Source organism: Schistocerca americana, chromosome 8 (genome assembly GCF_021461395.2).
Source record: "Schistocerca americana isolate TAMUIC-IGC-003095 chromosome 8, iqSchAmer2.1, whole genome shotgun sequence".
Classification (NCBI taxonomy): domain Eukaryota; kingdom Metazoa; phylum Arthropoda; class Insecta; order Orthoptera; family Acrididae; genus Schistocerca; species Schistocerca americana.
In genome coordinates this window covers 388,703,998-388,721,913 of record NC_060126.1, presented here as the reverse complement: position 1 = coordinate 388,721,913, position 17,916 = coordinate 388,703,998, and the positions used below count along the sequence as shown (strand labels likewise).

Sequence of the window (17,916 nt, the reverse complement as noted above, 5' to 3'; positions counted from 1 at the left end):
AGGGGAAGGTTTCTTACAACTGATTACTTCATTGATTAATATAATTATCATTTGCATGAAAGGAAAGAATTATAATGTCGAACATTAACTAAACATATGAATTAGCAACTCCCACACTACTACTTATCATAAGTCGATATTTTTTTGTAGCTGTTGACTGGTGTCTTGTGGTTCACTTTATTACATTTAGTGAGAAGTACGTTGTTAGGTATTAGGATTGTACTCTGTATGATTTTCAGTAAGAATAACATGTCTGCTGTAGCTACTTTTGTGTGATTCTTTTTGGAATATGATTAATTTATGGGACATAATATTTAACAATAAAAGTTTTTTGTTGGTTGTTGTAACAGTTCTCTAACTTTTGTCATGATCACTGTGGTATAAACTACAACAGAAAATTTTTCTAAGTATGTTTTATTGATACTGTGTAGTGTGAATTAAATTTTTAAATGCTCAAAAACATAAATAAAAACATTCTCTAAAGCAAAGTTATTGTGTTTGACCAAAAATTACAAATCCCACAGGAAGCATTCAGTCAGTTGAAAATAAAGATTGCCATTTTCTGCAACTTATCATGACTTGAAACAAGACTTGTTGGATTTGTTTAGTTTTTATGTTTCATGCTCATTTGTTATAAAATCAAGACATGTACATTACAGTGCCAGCATACAAGCCAACAAGTGACACTACAAATAGTTTCCAGAAACATCTTATTCAAGGGTTGTTAGCTGTTTATACCTTAAATGACCTGATCAAAAGCCAGCTCTTTCATCATTAACATTTTAGGAGGTGCCAAATAGAAACATGGGCATCACCATAAAGAGTTACAGAAAATTTATTATCTCAACGGTAAACTAAATACTTACCTAAAACTTTGCGTTTGAGAGACCAGGCAGTCTGCCTTATCATGAAGCGTTTGTACTGCTGATGGGATCATGTTCTGAAGCAGCCAACACATTATCAACTGCTAGAAATTTATATCATTTAGGTAACTCAAAATGCTCGTCACATTGTGACATAATTTTAAAAGTTATGTCTGTGACTCTGGTATTGCATAATTGATATTTCCCTATTATCTGCTCATGCTCCCTTGGTTCTCAGAATATAACTAATCTAGATATGTTGGTTTCTACTGTTATGACTTATGAGCTATGGAAGTAAAATGTGCAGATATGTTTTAACATTTTGTTACCATTTTCTTCTGTCTTAAACTAATTTTTTATTATTTTTTTATAGAGAAGATGCAGAGATACATTTGCCTGATTCTTCTCTTGATGTCATTTCCCATCCATAGTTATTCCTCTTCACACAGTTTTCTTACTTAGATTGCTCTTCAATATTGTTCACTATTTTTCAGGGTCTGCCAAGAGATGTTTCTCCAGCTAAACAGGAATGGCTTCATATGTACAGAAGTTATGGAGCAATTACTCTGTGAAAAATGTGATAGGTGAGTGTGTTTGGTAATGCCAAATTATATTAGCCTTTTGATTTCAAAGTGAGGACAGCAGATATTTATGAATCACATTCAATTTTGGTGATTGCTTGAGCTCTCTCTCTCTCTCTCTCTCTCTCTCTCTCTCTCTCTCTCTCTCTCTCTCTTTCTTTTTCTTTCCTTCTTTCTTTTTCTTATTACTCTCTCACTTTGTAAAGCAACAACTCCTAAGAGCTATTTACGCAATAAACTGTTTGTTAATTGAATAAAATAAATTATAACGTGTTCTGATTCTGTGTTGTTGCTTTTTTTTTTCCCCCTCTCCATGTATGTGATTTAGTCCTTAAATATAGGCTGATTCACTTTTCTTTCACTTTGTCTAATGTAGTAATCTAAATCTAATAAGTGAAGACTTGAGAAGAAGAAATATGTATGTCAGATTTAGAACATTATTGTACCCTGTTGTCACAATAAAGTACAACAGCACTTACGGTATTCAGTATGTTTACAATAAAGAAATATTTTTTTAACTGTCAGCAGTTATTATTCTGTTTACTCTCAATACTATAAAGGATGGAAAGTCCACAGATTAACTCAAGAGAAACCCTCTTACACTGAGCCTGACATGGAACATCTAGATTACCTGATTTCCAATTAAAACAGAAAAAGGAACTGTAACCCTTTCCATGGCCTGGTCTTTGTAATCTGATATTTTTCACTGAATAATCGCAGATACAAGGGATTTGTCACATTTCCTAAATCGATCCAACAGTCTGCCTTTCAACATTGGTTCTTCATCTGTTAATTATCAACTCAACTCGTGTCATCATGCTATCTTATCTACGCTGACTTTATGTTCAGGATGATTAGCAGCCACACTTATTATACTTACAAAGCAGTTTAACAGAGACTTAAAGAGTTGTTTACTTCATCTTTAGTGAACATGTTTTTTCTTCAAGTATTCTTGAACACTACACTTCCAGTATTTTTTTAAAAAAATCCACAATTTCAACATAAGACTTTTATCATAAAAAGAACATAGAATCCTTAAAAAAAAACATTAAAGGAAGAAGGATAAATTTTAAACCAATTTAATTCTATCACAATTGTAATGCTTGAGAAACGAAAAGGTTGTGTTACAACAACAATGTGAATTGTGTAAGATTAATAGAGACATGTTTTTAATTTATTTCTGTAGTGTTTGTCTGTCGCTTTATAATTTCTTTCACCTCTGTCAGTGTTTTTTAATGTGAAAATGAGAAATTGCACCATGATTTGGAGTCCACATTAAATGGTGGGTCTGCCTATAACTATCACGGTAAGCCAGTTCGTAGGTCAGAGGAAGGCAAACAGCATACCATCTCCAATAGGACCATGCTAAGTGAAGCCATATTGTGTTCAAACCATCATTCAGGTTGATAACAGCTACACCTTTTACATGTTACCTGGTACTTTGGTTACAATTTATCTACAAGGAAAATGATCTGTTGTAGGTTACTAATTATGCCAAATTGTTTTTGATGTAGTGAGGTTGGAAGACTGGATTGTATTTCTCTTTCAGGTTTCTTGCTGACCGCTTTGTGGAAGGCACATGTCCTCGCTGTGCTTATGAGGACGCAAGAGGAGATCAATGTGATGGTTGTGGACACTTAATAAATGCAACGGAGTTGATTAAACCACGCTGCAAATTGTGCCAAAATACGCCAGTCATTAAACCTTCAGAGCAGTTCTTCCTCAAAATGCCTGATGTGAGTGTGATGTAATATTACATCTCTTTTTGTCATCTTTGTCTACAGTCTTTGAAAGTTAATAAACCTGATTCATATAGTAACCACACAATACTTGAAGCGGTCCAAGTAACACAAATGTGGCTGTACTCGTGAAGCATTCAACAATAATGGAAAACAGACTCCCGTGTATCCCCTTGTAATAAGACGCAGTGCTCTGACAAGAATGGCATACTGGAAGGACATACAAGAGGGGTGGTGGTGGTGCATGTGTGCCCCCCCCCCCCACACACACACCCACCCACCCACCCACCCACAACAAACACACACACACACACACCATTGCACGCTGTCTCCCACAGGCGGTCTCCATCAGCCAGCCCGCGGTGTTACGGATGGTGGCTCATTCAAACACACACACACACACACACAGTGACACTACACTCAGCGCAACCACACTGACTCACACTAGTCACAGGGTGTAAGACACCTCTCCCTTGTGTAAAGTGGGCTTCCAGGTGACGGAGATACCAGCAACCCTACAAGACACACACCCATCAGAACTAGCAGCAGCAGGCAGTGCCTACAGAGAGGGCGGGACGATGTGCTGGGCGGGCACTGGAGCGCAGGCCTGGAACGAGCAGGGATGTGGGTATGCCCTGGGCTGGTGGGCCCGTGTGATGCCCGATGACGGCACTGGAGGGAAGTGTGTCATTGCCATATCAGATGTTGTCATCTGCAAGCAGGCCCCAACGTGGTGGTGACAGCCCTGGGCCCACTGGCGATGATGGCTGATGCGACAATGGGGAAGGGGCCGTTGGATGTGGCCCGAATGGAACAGCAGGCTGCGGCAAGGGACCCGTGGCTTGAGACAGACTGTTACCCAGCCACCAGGAAGTTGGAACTCCAGGGTGTTGCACATACAGGTTTCAGCCAGTGGGATGGGTGTGCCTCCACAACAGGCAGCAATGGGCTCGAGGCGGAGGATGGAGGACAGAGGCCGACGGGATGGGCTGCAATGAGAGGGATTGCACCCACGAACTGGTAGCTTCCGGCAGGGAGTGGGATCGCAACTGACCAAAGTGGTGTGTGACCACCCTGTCAGCACCGTGGACGTCACACAGGTGGCATCCCCAGCGATGGACAACAGTGGCCAGTATCGACTTGGGGCTGCGAGGAAACACTCACGCCCACACTGGTGATCCCAGCGTGAAGTGGCAGAATAAGCTTGACTGCTTGACTTTGGCAGGTGCGACACAGGCCGGAGAAGGTGGAGGAGCATTTGTGGCTGCTGCAGAAGATGGAGGAGCATGCATAGCCGCCAGCCGTGAAGGATCTCAGCTGGGCTCTGCTCGCCCATAGACATGAAGAAATAGATGCTTGGAAAACAGAGGAGGGTGTTGTCCGGTGAAGAATCCATAGTAATTTTTTTCATTTGGGCCTTGAATGCACGCACTAGTCATTCCACTCGGCCATTTGATCGAGGTTGTATTGTCGGAACTGTAATGTGAGAAACGCCGTGACCGAAACTAAACAACTGAAAGGCCTGAGAAATGACTGGGGCTCATTATCAGAAACTAAGGTACAAGGCAACCTGTCAACAGAAAAAAAATCCTCAAAAGCATATGAGTTGTGACCTCAGCCGACATTGATGCACACCAGAGAATGTAAGGAAACCAGAAAAATGCATCCACAGGCAAGAGCCAATAGGAATTTGAGAAGGGATCTGCAAGGTCGACATGAATGTGTTCTCACAGTAGGTGTAGAGTTGGCAAGTGGGACAGAGATGCCCTGGAAGTGACCTGTTGTCAGGAACACTGCTCACAAGCTGCAGTAAAACGGACAATTTTGCCATAAATCTCCAGCCAAAAATGGTTCAAATGGCTCTGAGCACTATGGGACTTAACATCTATGGTCATCAGTCCCCTCTCCAGCCAAAAAACATGTCTCCTAGCTAACAGTTTAGTGCGCAAAACTTTCCAATGGCCCTGGTGGAGAAGGTGTACAATTTGACGCCATAACACAGCGGGAATGATTACTCCAGGGGAGAGGTCTTCATGGACAACAGCTACACACCGTGCAAAACAGAAAGGCAATACTGTAAGTAAAAATAGTTGTTCAGGGGGGTCCGGAGCCCAACCCAGTACTTTATCTGGCCAGTCCTGTTTAACAAACTGAATCACCTGGCGGAGAACTGGGTTGGCAGTGATGGCAGCTGCTGTGTGCGAGCTCATAATTGGGAAACTGTTGACTGTGGGCTACATTTCAGTATCAAGATGAAGGCACAGCAATTCTTCACTGTCAAAATTGAGATGAGAACCCACAGGAAGATGGGACAAGGCATCCACATTGGCTCATTTAGAAGTGTGTCAAAAATGGATTTCATAACTTAGCGAGACAAGAACAGTGCCTGATGTTGGAGGCTGTGTGCTGCCTTGTTAGGCAAGGGAGTGTGAGGTTGAACAAGGAAACCAAGGGGTTATGGTCAGTAATAAGGTGAAACTTGGAGCCATTCAAAAAAACATGAAATTTCTTGAGAGCATAGACAGTAGTAATAACTTCCTTTTCCACCTGATAGTAATGCTGCTGGTCTGTTGTGAGAGATTTAGAGGCTAAGCAAAAAGCCATTCAGTGCCATTGGCGTATCGGGGCGCTAGGACCCCAATGAGTCTGTACAGTGAAGCATCGGTCACCAAAACTACGTGTTGGTCCAGAAGAACGTAGCTAAACAAAGGGCTGAGAGAAATTTGAATTTCAACATTTGAAATCCAGGCTCCAGCAAAAAAGTACATTCTTATGTAACAATGCATGCAACAAGTGAACCAAAGTGTCTGTCCCTGGCAGGAATTTATGGTGGTAGGCTATATCTTCCCTAGGAAGTCCTGAATATTCTTCGTGGACAAGGGGCAAGGTATAGACATAACAGTGGAGATGTGGTCCGACAGAGGGCGAACTCGATCCCACAAGACCTTGAACCCCAAATAGACAGTAGATGGTTAAGCAAACTGAGATTTTGTGAGGTTACACCGTAAGCCTGCGGGCTTTAAGACATACAACAAAGTGCACAAATTTTGCAAGTGATTGGCTGTGGAGGAGCCCATGACGACAGTAACACACCCTATACCTTCCGAAAACAAGTCCGAAAACTGCTCACACAGTGTTTCCAACTGAGTATACAGTACCTGATTGGACACAATGTGAACTGTGTTGGTGGTAGAAAATCCAAATGCCAGAAAGGCATCCATCTCGAATAAGTTCTCAACACCGGCATCACTGAGCAGGGTGGTGCAGTGGCTAGCACACTGGACTTGCATTCGGGAGGACAGCAGTTTAAACCTGCGTCCGGCCAGCCTGATTTAGGTTTTCCATGATTTCCCTAAATTACTTCAGGCAAATGCCAGGATGGTTCCTTTGAAAGGGCACAGCCGACTTCCTTCCCCATATTTTCCTAATCGATGGGACCGATGACCTCCCTGTTTGGTCCCCTTTCACAAATCAGCCAACCAACACCAGCATCAGTATCCACCAAATATGTAATGGAGCGAACCACTGAATTGTAAAAAGCATATGCCGTAAATTGTCCCAGCAGTGCAGTATTCTGTTTGTTGTAATTGACAAGCTTCTCTGCATGACAGGTTTCAATGGTGGCAAGCCGAAACTCACAATAATGTCACTGCAGCACCTTTGTTCACCTGTAGCTGGAGCACTTGGTGAGAAACATTTAACTCCATAAACAACTTAGGAGAAGTCTCAAGCATTGGCGTCACATAGTTTACGTACATGTCCATGTCCTGAGCAACCTTCGATGAACGACACACAGAGGCGATGTGGCTTTTCTTCCAGCAAGCATTACAAGTAGCCCAGCAGTAGGGCACACCAAATGTTCATGGCTGTACAAAACATAGAGAACAAGATGGAAACAAAACATGCTGTCTCCGGCACTGTGGTGGTTCCAGCTACTTGGCCTGGTTTAGTCTGCTGGGTGCTGGGCCCACGTGTTTGCTGCTGCAGTTGCCACTTCTTCATGCAAGCTATCCGTTGTCCTAGTGGGGACATCATGTGACACTATTGCCACATCACCCCGTGCTTCAGTTTGGTCACCCACTGTCCGAGAAACTTCAAAAGATTGTACTATTTGCAGCACTTCTGTCAACGTGGGTTTTCACATAGAAAAGCCTTCTGGCCCACTTCCTTATTCGGAGCTAAACAGATAATTGCATTGCTCACCATAAGTCTGCAGAAGAATCATTATGGGCATCAGTAACAAATTGGCACTTATGGCTAAGCCCTCGAAGTTTGGCTGCCCAAACCCTGTATGACTGGTTTGGTTTCTGGTGGCATTTGTAGAATTAAGTTCGGGCTGCTATGACATGCATTTGTTTGCGATTGAAATTGGACAGTAAACTGCACATGTGACCAAAAGTAAGAGCTGGCGATTCTTTTAAAGCGACAAGCTGACAGAGTAAATGATACACTTTAGATGGAATCCACTAGAGAAAAAAGGCTTTTCACAGATTTGAGTCTGTCACACCAAAAGCCGAAAAATGGTCTCTTGAGTCTTTTTTCACAAGTGCCCCAATCCACAACAGAATCATCATATGGAGGGAATGTAGGTGGATGGACCGGTGGAACAGTACCCAACCTGTTAATGGAAGCCTACAAAGTGGGCACAACTGAAGTAGCTGTTTAATCAGGGCCGGTAGTGTGGCGTCCATAGTGAATAAACCTTATGAAACCTCACATAAAGATTGCGCATACAGAAACTGTTCCAAACTCATTGCCAATCTTGTAGTAACCATACAATACAGGGGATCAGACCATGTAATTCAAATATGACTTTATTCATGAAGCACTCAACAGTAATGGAAAACTGACTCCATGGGATCCCCCCATAACAAGACTCAGTATATCAATGAGAACAGCTCACTGGAAGGACATACAAGACGATCAGTTAGCACTGCTCCATGCATATATATGTGTGTCACCAGCAGACTTCGCATGCCTTCCACAGGCAGCCTTCAGCGTCGGGCTCGTGGCTGCAGTTGATTTCCGATTCAAACACACACACACACACACACACACACACACACACACACACACACTCTCACTCACTCTTGCAGGCTCGAGTTGCAGGATATATAATAGTTTCTAATGAGAAAACGCTTATCTCACAAATGGAAGATATATGTGAAGAAATAAAACAATGGAAAATCTAGAATGGAATAATGACAATATTATGAAAAGGATAGAGTGCTAATCACTGTGATGAGGATGTTGAATCATGGACAGGCACAGCAAAAAGACTGCTAAACAAGTGAGCTTTTGGTCAAAAGGCCTTCGTCTAAAGTAGACAGCAAACGCACGCATGCGCACGTGCCCCCCCCACACACACACACACACACAGAGAGAGAGGGGGGGGGGGGGGGGGGGGAGAGATTTACGCAAGCAAAACACACACACACACACACGACTACTGTCTAATCGTGTATGTGAGTTAGTTGTGCTTGTGTGTGTGTGTGTGTGTGTGTGTGTGTGTGTGTGTGTGTGCGTGCGTGTGGGTGTAAACTCACTTGTTTAGCAATCCTGTCACAAGTGGGGCACTTTTGTGGTTCTTCTGTGGGGGATTCTGGGTTTGAGGGGATGAGGAAGTGGCTCTGGTTATTTGCTTCTGTACGAGGTCGGAAGGGTAGTTGCGGGATGCGAAAGCTGTTGTCAGGTTGTTGGTGTAATGGTTCAGGGATTCCGGACTGGAGCAGATTCGTTTGCCACGAAGACCTAGGCTGTAGGGAAGGGACCGTTTGATGTGGAATGGGTGGCAGCTGTCATAATGGAGGTACTGTTGCTTGTTGGTGAGTTTGGATACGACTTCCTCAGATCCTGCCCTGAAATGAGATCCATCCTTCACGAAATCCTCCCCACTCCACCAAGAGTGTCTTTCCGCCGTCCACCTAACCTTCGTAACCTGTTAGTTCATCCCTATGAAATCCCCAAACCACCTTCCCTACCCTCTGGCTCCTATCCTTGTAACCGCCCCCGGTGTAAAACCTGTCCCATGCACCCTCCTGCCACCACCTACTCCAGTCCTGTAACCCGGAAGGTGTACACGATCAAAGGCAGAGCCACGTGTGAAAGCACCCACGTGATTTACCAACTGACCTGCCTACACTGTGATGCATTCTATGTGGGAATGACCAGCAACAAACTGTCCATTCGCATGAATGGACACAGGCAGACAGTGTTTGTTGGTAATGAGGATCACCCTGTGGCTAAACATGCCTTGGTGCACGGCCAGCACATCTTGGCACAGTGTTACACCGTCCGGGTTATCTGGATACTTCCCACCAACACCAACCTATCCGAACTCCGGAGATGGGAACTTGCTCTTCAATATATCCTCTCTTCCCGTTACCCACCAGGCCTCAATCTCCGCTAATTTCAAGTTGCCGCCACTCATACTTCACCTGTCATTCAACATCATCTTTGCCTCTGCACTTCCGCCTCGACTGGCATCTCTGCCCAAACTCTTTGTCTTTAAATATGTCTGCTTGTGTCTATATATGTGTGGATGCATATGTGTGTGTGTGTGTGTGTGTGTGTGTGTGTGTGTGTGTGTGTGTGTGTGCGCGCGAGTGTATACCTGTCCTTTTTTCCCCCTAAGGTAAGTCTTTCCGCTCCCGGGATTGGAATGACTCCTTACCATCTCCCTTAAAACCCACTTCCTTTCGTCTTTCCCTCTCCTTCCCTCTTTCCTGATGAGGCAACAGTTTGTTGCGAAAGCTTGAATTTTGTGTGTCTATCGACGTGCCAGTGCTTTCGTTTGGTAAGTCACATCATCTTTGTTTTTAGATATATTTTTCCCATGTGGAATGTTTCCCTCTATTAATTCATATCATTAAAGTTGTAATAAATTGACAGAAATTATAACTTTTTTGTAACTTCTCATAACATAAATTATTTTTCATGCTAAAGTAATCACTTGTTAGTTACTTTATGTTTCTACTATAAAAAACAGTGTTTATGTATCCACAGACTGAACCACTCATTAGGCACTGGGGAGAGAAAGTGTGGGGTGGATGGTCAAACAATGCACGCACTATTACCCGTAGCTGGTTAAAGGAAGGCTTAAAGCCACGTTGCATCACTCGGGATCTCAAATGGGGCATTCCTGTGCCTCTAGATGGATACAGAAATAAGGTAGCTATCACTCATAAGGTCAAGTCATAAGGTTTAGTTATGATTATTAAGAGTACTTTCATTTTACTGCTATAGGATAAAAGAAACTTTTTTTTACCATTGTTTTCCATGCTTTAAATTTTATGTTATCCAATTTATTTTCATTGAATGTAATGCTCATGAATCTCTGTTTATAGGTATTTTATGTTTGGTTTGATGCTCCACTTGGCTATATTAGCATTACAAGCTGCTACACATCAGAGTGGAAACAGTGGTGGCAACCAAAAAGGGAAGTGCCTGTTAGCCTCTATCAATTTATGGCAAAGGACAATGTTCCTTTTCATGCTGTTCTGTTCCCAGCTATCTTGCTTGGAGCAAATCAAGGCTACACTGTCCCTACTAACATAATGGCCACAGGTTTGTAACTCATTTTAGGCGATAGTTTGGCAGAGGAATGATTCTTCATGAATCATTTTCTGTTTGGCAGAAAAGAGTATTCATTATGATAGGCGGTCAAAGAAGATTCTTCTGTGAACAGAGTAGTTTCTCACCCTAGGTTGTTGGCTTTGGATGTAAGATTGTAAAGTTCTTCCACAGTCTTCTGTAGTTAAGTTTAAGTACGTTAAGCCTTGAATTACAGTAAAGTTGAAACTTTGAGAGATAAAAATGTAGCAGAAGAGTGCTTGCATGGGATGGGTAAAGTGATAGGCAATATTGTTACTGGATGTCAGTTTGAAGCAATGCACTGTTAGTAATTTTTGTGTCAAACAAAATCTTTTGCACAGAAGACATAATGAAGCCTGCAATATGATATTTAAAATCATAGCTCATTTCACGAAAATGATAATGCAAAATACCTCGAAGTAAGTTGATTTTAGTGAAACAACTTGAAATCGGCAATTTTTGTGAGGTATTGTAAAATTTGCAATTTTTCTGTACAAATAATTGGAAATCTGGGGATGATAGTTTACTAATGTTTGTAACATATAGTTATTGAATGTTCAAGTTGCATTTTGACTTCTAATCTTCTCAAGGACGAGGTTTGTGTATAAATCACAATTCAAGTCCCATGTAATGGACTTTGATGTGACAATGAAAACAACATGAAAACTGGCAAAAAGAAAGAAAAAATTGAATGTGGCAAAAAACAAAAACAAATGTGGCAAAAAAAATACCGAATGTGGTGATAAAGAAAGAAAGGGAAAAAAAACACTGAATGTGTGTGTGTGTGTGTGTGTGTGTGTGTGTGTGTGTGTGTGTTTGGGAGTGATAGGTCTCAAATATGGCAAAAATAAATAACGAATCTGGTACAAAATTACAGGAATTAGTTAAAAAAATAACACCAAATTTGGCCTTAACATAAAACAAATCTTCCCTGTCCCTATCAATAACTTGCAACAAAAAATCGGTCCCATAAGCTTTCTGTCTTACTTGTAGAACAGTATAAAATTAGTGTCATAGTTACAGGGCACTTATCATTACATTAATTGTGCTTGTTTTTTTTTTTTTTTTGTTTTTTTTTCAGAATATTTAAATTATGAAGATGGCAAATTCTCGAAGAGCCGAGGAGTGGGAGTTTTTGGCAATGATGCTCAAGAGACAGGCATTCCGTCTGATATTTGGCGTTTCTATCTCCTTTATGTGAGACCAGAATCTCAGGATTCTAGCTTTAGCTGGGCTGATTTAGCAATGAAAAACAATTCAGAGCTTCTTAACAACTTGGGAAATTTCATTCATAGGTAAGCATTTTATTTTTAATTGTTTATTTATTTTGTTATGATATTATTCCAAAACTTAACTACTTTTTGCCTTATTTAAGATAAACTAAGTTGAGGTGACACATGCTTAATTAATTGTTAATAACTTGGTTTGTTTACTCAAAACAGCTACTCTACATTATTCAAAAATGGAAAATAAATTAGATCTGGCAGAGGATATGGAAATAGGTGTACCCCTTAATATTCAGAAAGAACAAGTAGTTAATGGAATAGTGTTCCTCAGTAGAAGTAATTTCTTCTGTAAATTTAAGTGCCTTACAATATAAACATAAATCTACATCAGTTTTAATGCACTGTGCAAAATCTTGACTGGAAGTTCTGTATATACATTTTTCTGTTCCTGATAAATACTAGTTTGTGAGAGAACACAAAAGAAAAAGACTGAATTCATACAGGTAGGCATTACGTATTTGATAATCGTAGCTTAGCAAAGTATATGTCCTTGGACCAAAACATAAATGATGAGGTCTGAAAAATGTGGACGTGCAAACTCAAGAAGTGTTTACTAATTGCGAGCTGTGTCCTCTAAGTAAGCATTTGAAAACAGTAGAAGTGTTTCTAAGAAGTGCATGTGCGTAGTGCTACAGTATCATGCCGCAAGACAATAACAGTGAATTTCTGAACGTGTATGTGTTCTTTTAAATCTGGAGAAGGACTTTGTCTACTTTTAAAGGTGTCTCTGCTGCTCAACTTTTTCTGATGACATTTACAATAATTGCTGCCAACTATGACTTCAGTGTTGTATTGAATTTGCAGCACCATTTGAATCATCTAGATGCTGGAAATAAGGAACAGACATTAACACAGTATGTTATGTTATTACAAGTTTTGTCTTATTTTATAGCACATACATGTGCTTTGTGTTAGACTTAAGTAAGTAGGCCACTAGATGGTAAATGAAAGACCGAAGTCAATTACATTATGCCAAGGTGAGAGAGAGAAACATTTGAATGTGACTGGTTGCAGGCAGAAGTACATAACATCATTCATCGCAGGGACAAACAAGAGTCAGTATCTAAATTTGTATGCTTTCATAACTGGAATGAAAAGAAAAAAAAAAAAAAATGTGTTATGTGAAATCAAACAATGGAAAATCCAGGATGAAATGTAACAATATTATGAAAGAGATAGTTGCTACTCACCATATAGCAGAGATGCTGAGTCACAGATAAGCACAACAAAAAGACTGTAAAAGAAGTGCATTTTCAGTCAATGAGGCCTTCGTCGGAAATATGCCCCCCCCCCCCCCCCCCCCCCCCCCCCCCGCCTCTCTCTCTCTCTCTCTCTCTCTCTCTCTCTCTCTCTCTCTCTCACACACACACACACACACACACACACACACATGTGTGCAACAAATGCAAATGCAACTCACACACACACACACACACACACACACATACACACACACGCACAACTCACACACACCACATTTTCTGGCTGCCAAGGCCAGACTGAGCAGCAGCGCATCATGGAAGAAGCAACAGGGTGGTGAAGCAACAGGGTGGTGGGGGTGTAAGGAGGAGGCTGCGGCAGGGAGTGGGAGGGATAGCAGGGTGGGACTGGAGGACAATAAAGTTATGCCTATGGGAGATTACAGGGACGAGATAGAGAGAGGGTAGGGCAACTAGATGCAATGTAGAGGTTAGACAGAGAGCGGTGGTCGGCAGGGTGGGGGTGAGGGGTGGAGCTAGCATAGAGGGCCGTGTAGTCCTGGAATGAAAACAGGAAAGAGGCTACTGGGTAAAGACAATGACCAATAAAGGTTGAGGCCACATGCACAGTTCAGAAAAGCTGGTGTTGGTGGGAAGGATTCAGATGGCACAAGCTGTGAAGCAGACATTGAAATGAAGAACATTGTGTTGGGTACATGCTCAGCAATGAGGTGGTCTAGCTGTTTCTTGGTCACAGTTTGTTTGTTGCCATTCATCCGGACAGACAACTTGTTTGTTGTCACACCCATGTAGAATGGAACACGTGGTTGCAGCTTAGCTTGTAGATCATGTGGCTGGTCTCAACTAGTCTCACAGGTAGCCCTGCTTTTGATGGGACAGGAGTGACCGGACTGGAGTAGGTGGTGGTGGGAAGATGTATAGGACAGGTTTTGCATCTAAGTCTATTATAGGGATTTGAGCCATGAGGTAAGGGGATTGGGAGAAGAGTATTGTGTAGGGGTGGAAGAGGATATTATGTAAGTTTGGTAGGTGGTGGAATACCACTATGGAATGGGTGGGAAGGATAGTGGATGGGATATTCCTCATTTCAGTGCATGACGAGAGGTAATTGAAACCCTGGAGAAGAATGTGATTCAGCTACTACAGTCCTGGGTGGTACTGAGTCAGGAGGGGAATGCTCCTCTGTGGCCGGATGGATGGACTTTGGGAAGTGGTGGGTGACTACACCTAGCTGCCCTACCCTCTCTCCACCTCGTACCTGTATGCTCCAACAGGCAGCACTTTACTGTCACCCACCCCTACCCTGCTATCCCTCCCCCTCCCTGCCCCTGCCTCCTTCTTTGAAGTAATTATCAGGACAATAGTGAAGACGTATAAGAGAGAAAAGTTGGATTGCCTGAATGGTATTGCATACCCTGGTGAAGGTCATTTGCAATGGTGGCTGAAACATTGCACGATGTGACTTTGTTTGCAACCTATAACAGTTTTACGGGAAAAAATCAGAATGTTTGATATCATTACTTGACAAGCATGCAAGGTAATACTCGAAAAACATTTTTAATATATTTTTTTCATGTTGTCGGAATTTACTTGTGTGGCACCTATTGCCAGTAACTAAGCTAAAGAGCATCATAAAGTTGTTGGAGTCAGTAATTACATTACACACATATAATATCCAAATTCAAAGCTATATTGTAATTACTTTATGTCTGTTAATCCTATCATATGCTGTTAATTATTTGTGAATTAAAGACCAATGTTTAGTAATGGTGTGCATACTGCTGTCGATGTTAATTAAGTTAATTATTATTATTATTATTATTGTTGTTGTTGTTGTTGTTGTAATTAGCCTTCACAAGCTATGAAGGCCCTTCACAGCTGACATTACAATGCTATTCCAGGTAGTGAATTTTCTAGTTCATTACAGGTAAGATATTTATATCTTCTATGATGTTGTTGAAGTAGCATAAACTTTGTCTTCTGTCACGTGTTCTCCTTTGAGAAAGTTTTGTACATATTTATATATTTTCCTTTCTGCTGGGGCTCAAAGTGTGTATACATTCCAACAAAGTCTTAATTTTGGATATGATGTCTGGTTTTATATATAGTTCATGTACTACTTTGTTTGTTAATATTCTCCATTTTACTGTGTTCTTATCTTGAATCCTGCCAAACACCTTCCTCACAATCAAAGTTCGTACACACACACACACACACACACACACACACACACACACAATTTGCAGTAAATGATGTAGGTAAAAAGGTATAGAGAGATATCTAAAAATGAGATTGACAGAAAGTGCAACCTGTCAAAGTAGGAATGGTTAGTCAAAAAATGCAAAGCTGTAAAAGAATGTGTAACTGGGGGAAAGAGAGATGCTGCCTTGCCTATAGGAAAATTAGAGAGACCTTTGGAGGAAAGAGAAGTAGCAACATGAATGTAAAGAGCTTGGATGACAAGCCAGTACTAAGCAAAGAGTTGAAAGCTGAAAATTGGAAGGAATATGTAGAAAGCCTATACAAGTGGAATGAACTTGAAGGCAATATTATATAGAGGGAAGAGAAAGTGGCTGAAGATGAGAGGGGAGATATGATATAGGGAGAAGAGTTTGACAGCGCACTCAAAAAAGGGACCTGGAGTAGACAACATTGTCTCAGAATTACTGAGATCTTTGGAAGAACCAGCCATAATATAACGATACCACCTGGTATGTAAGGTATATGAGACACGCGAAATAGCCTCAGACTTCAAGAAGACTGTGGTAATTCCAATTCCAAAGAAGGCAGGTGCTGACAGCTGTGAAAACTACCAGTCAGTCAGTCTCATAAGTCATGATTGCAAAATACTGAGACAAAATTGTGTACAAAAGAATGTAAAACCTGGTAGATGCCGGCCTCAGGAAAGCTCAGTTTTGGTTCAGAAGAGACGTAGGAACTCAAGAGGCTATACTGACAGTACAACTTACTTTAGAAGATAGTTTAAAGAAAGGCAAATGTATGTTTGTAGCATTTGTTGATATGGGGAAAACTTTTTGTCAATGTTGACGGAATGTATTCTCTGAGATTATGAAGGTTTCAGGGATAAAATACATGGAGTGAAATGTTTGTTTACAGCTTGTATGAAAACCAGATGGTAATTACAAGAGTCAAAGGACATGAAAGGGAAGCAGTGGTTGAGGGTTAGACAAGGCTGTAATGTTATTCAATCTGTACATTGAGCGCACAGTAAAGGAAGACAAGGAAAAATTTGCGAAGTGAATTAATGTTCAGGGAGAAAGAATAAAAACTTCAAGGTTTACCGATGGCATTGTAATTCTATCAGAGGCAGGAAAGGACTTGGAAGAGCAGTTGAAAGGAGTGGATAGTGTCTTGAAAGGAAGTTATAAGATCAACATCAACAAAACCAAAACAAGGGTAATGGAATGTAGCCCAGTTAAATCAACTGATTATGAAGGAATTAGACAAGAAAATAAGACACTAAAAGTAGTAGATTAGTTTTTATATTTGGACAGTAAAGTAGCTGATGATGTCCAAACTGACAGCAGTGAGAAAACCATTTGGACTGAAGATCACAACAGCATATACCATATGATAGCACTTGAGAAATACAGTCTATTGACACACACTTCATTGTACTCTGTGTCTGTTTTTATTGGGCAGATATCAGTTTTTTATCAGATCACTTCCTCCTTGAAATTTCATTTCCAGTGGTGTACTTTATTTTAATATAGCTCAGCGGGTACTGGTAGTAATCATTCCTACATGACCACTTTTTTACTGTGTTCAGCATTTAGGTCAAGGTGCTTTTAGTATCCTTATGCCTGCCGTTGGACTTGGGATTTCAGTGTTCACCATGTGGCTAACTCTCATCTTGGACGTATCAACTGATCCCCAGAGCTTTTTCAGTCCTAGTGACAGCTCAGATGCAAATATGATGGCCTGCTTGTAGCTTTTCAGTTCTTTTATATTGTTCCTTTCCAGCTATTTTTCTTCTACCTGTGAACTCTGCTATTATTGACTCCCGTCTTCAAAATTTCATTTTATTCCTTACTGGTATTTGTATTATTATTTATATCTGTTTCAAAAATTGAGTGATGTACTCTCTCAGTTTGCACTCATTATAGCATGTTAACTGTAACATGCTTTCCCTGGTGTTTATTAAATAGTTCTCTTTCTGTATATATATTTGTCATTCAAACTTGAAACATTCCTGCACTGTTTTACTGTGTATTAAAATTTTCATAGTCATAAATTACAATCTTACTAACAATAGATGTTAAAGTTTTGAGGATAGGGTATTGCATCATATAAGAACTACTACTGGGGAAACCAATGTTTCTGTCACTGTGACTGTGACTGGGACATTGATTTCACCAGTAATGGTTTTTTTTTTTTTATAATATGACACAGTGCTGTTGCAACTCCTTCCGTTTGCCTCCACTTGTAGTAGCAGAGAACGAGCTGTGGTAACTGAAAACCAGTGATCAGCGCAGTGCCTGCCGGCCCTGGTACCACCACACCTTCCGTGCACCCTTGCTGGTCACCTCCGCCAGAGGCAGAGCTTATACTGCGATGCATGCCGTTCCATCACTCAAGCTGTCTCTTCTCCCAGTTCAACGAATTTTCTCTGT

The 17,916-nt window shown here is 41.1% G+C and overlaps 1 protein-coding gene across 2 annotated transcripts in view; it reads left to right on the top strand.

Annotated features, from left to right (window-relative positions):
* The window catches only part of LOC124544692 (methionine--tRNA ligase, cytoplasmic), a 116,374-nt gene that overhangs the window by 63,617 nt on the left and 34,841 nt on the right, over positions 1–17,916 (top strand). For both annotated transcript variants that reach the window (XM_047123333.1, XM_047123332.1), the window contains exons 9-13: positions 1,358–1,447; positions 2,994–3,180; positions 10,189–10,353; positions 10,530–10,749; positions 11,858–12,071. In XM_047123333.1, the coding sequence (XP_046979289.1) occupies positions 1,358–1,447; positions 2,994–3,180; positions 10,189–10,353; positions 10,530–10,749; positions 11,858–12,071 (876 nt within the window). The remainder of the gene's footprint in view (positions 1–1,357; positions 1,448–2,993; positions 3,181–10,188; positions 10,354–10,529; positions 10,750–11,857; positions 12,072–17,916) is intronic.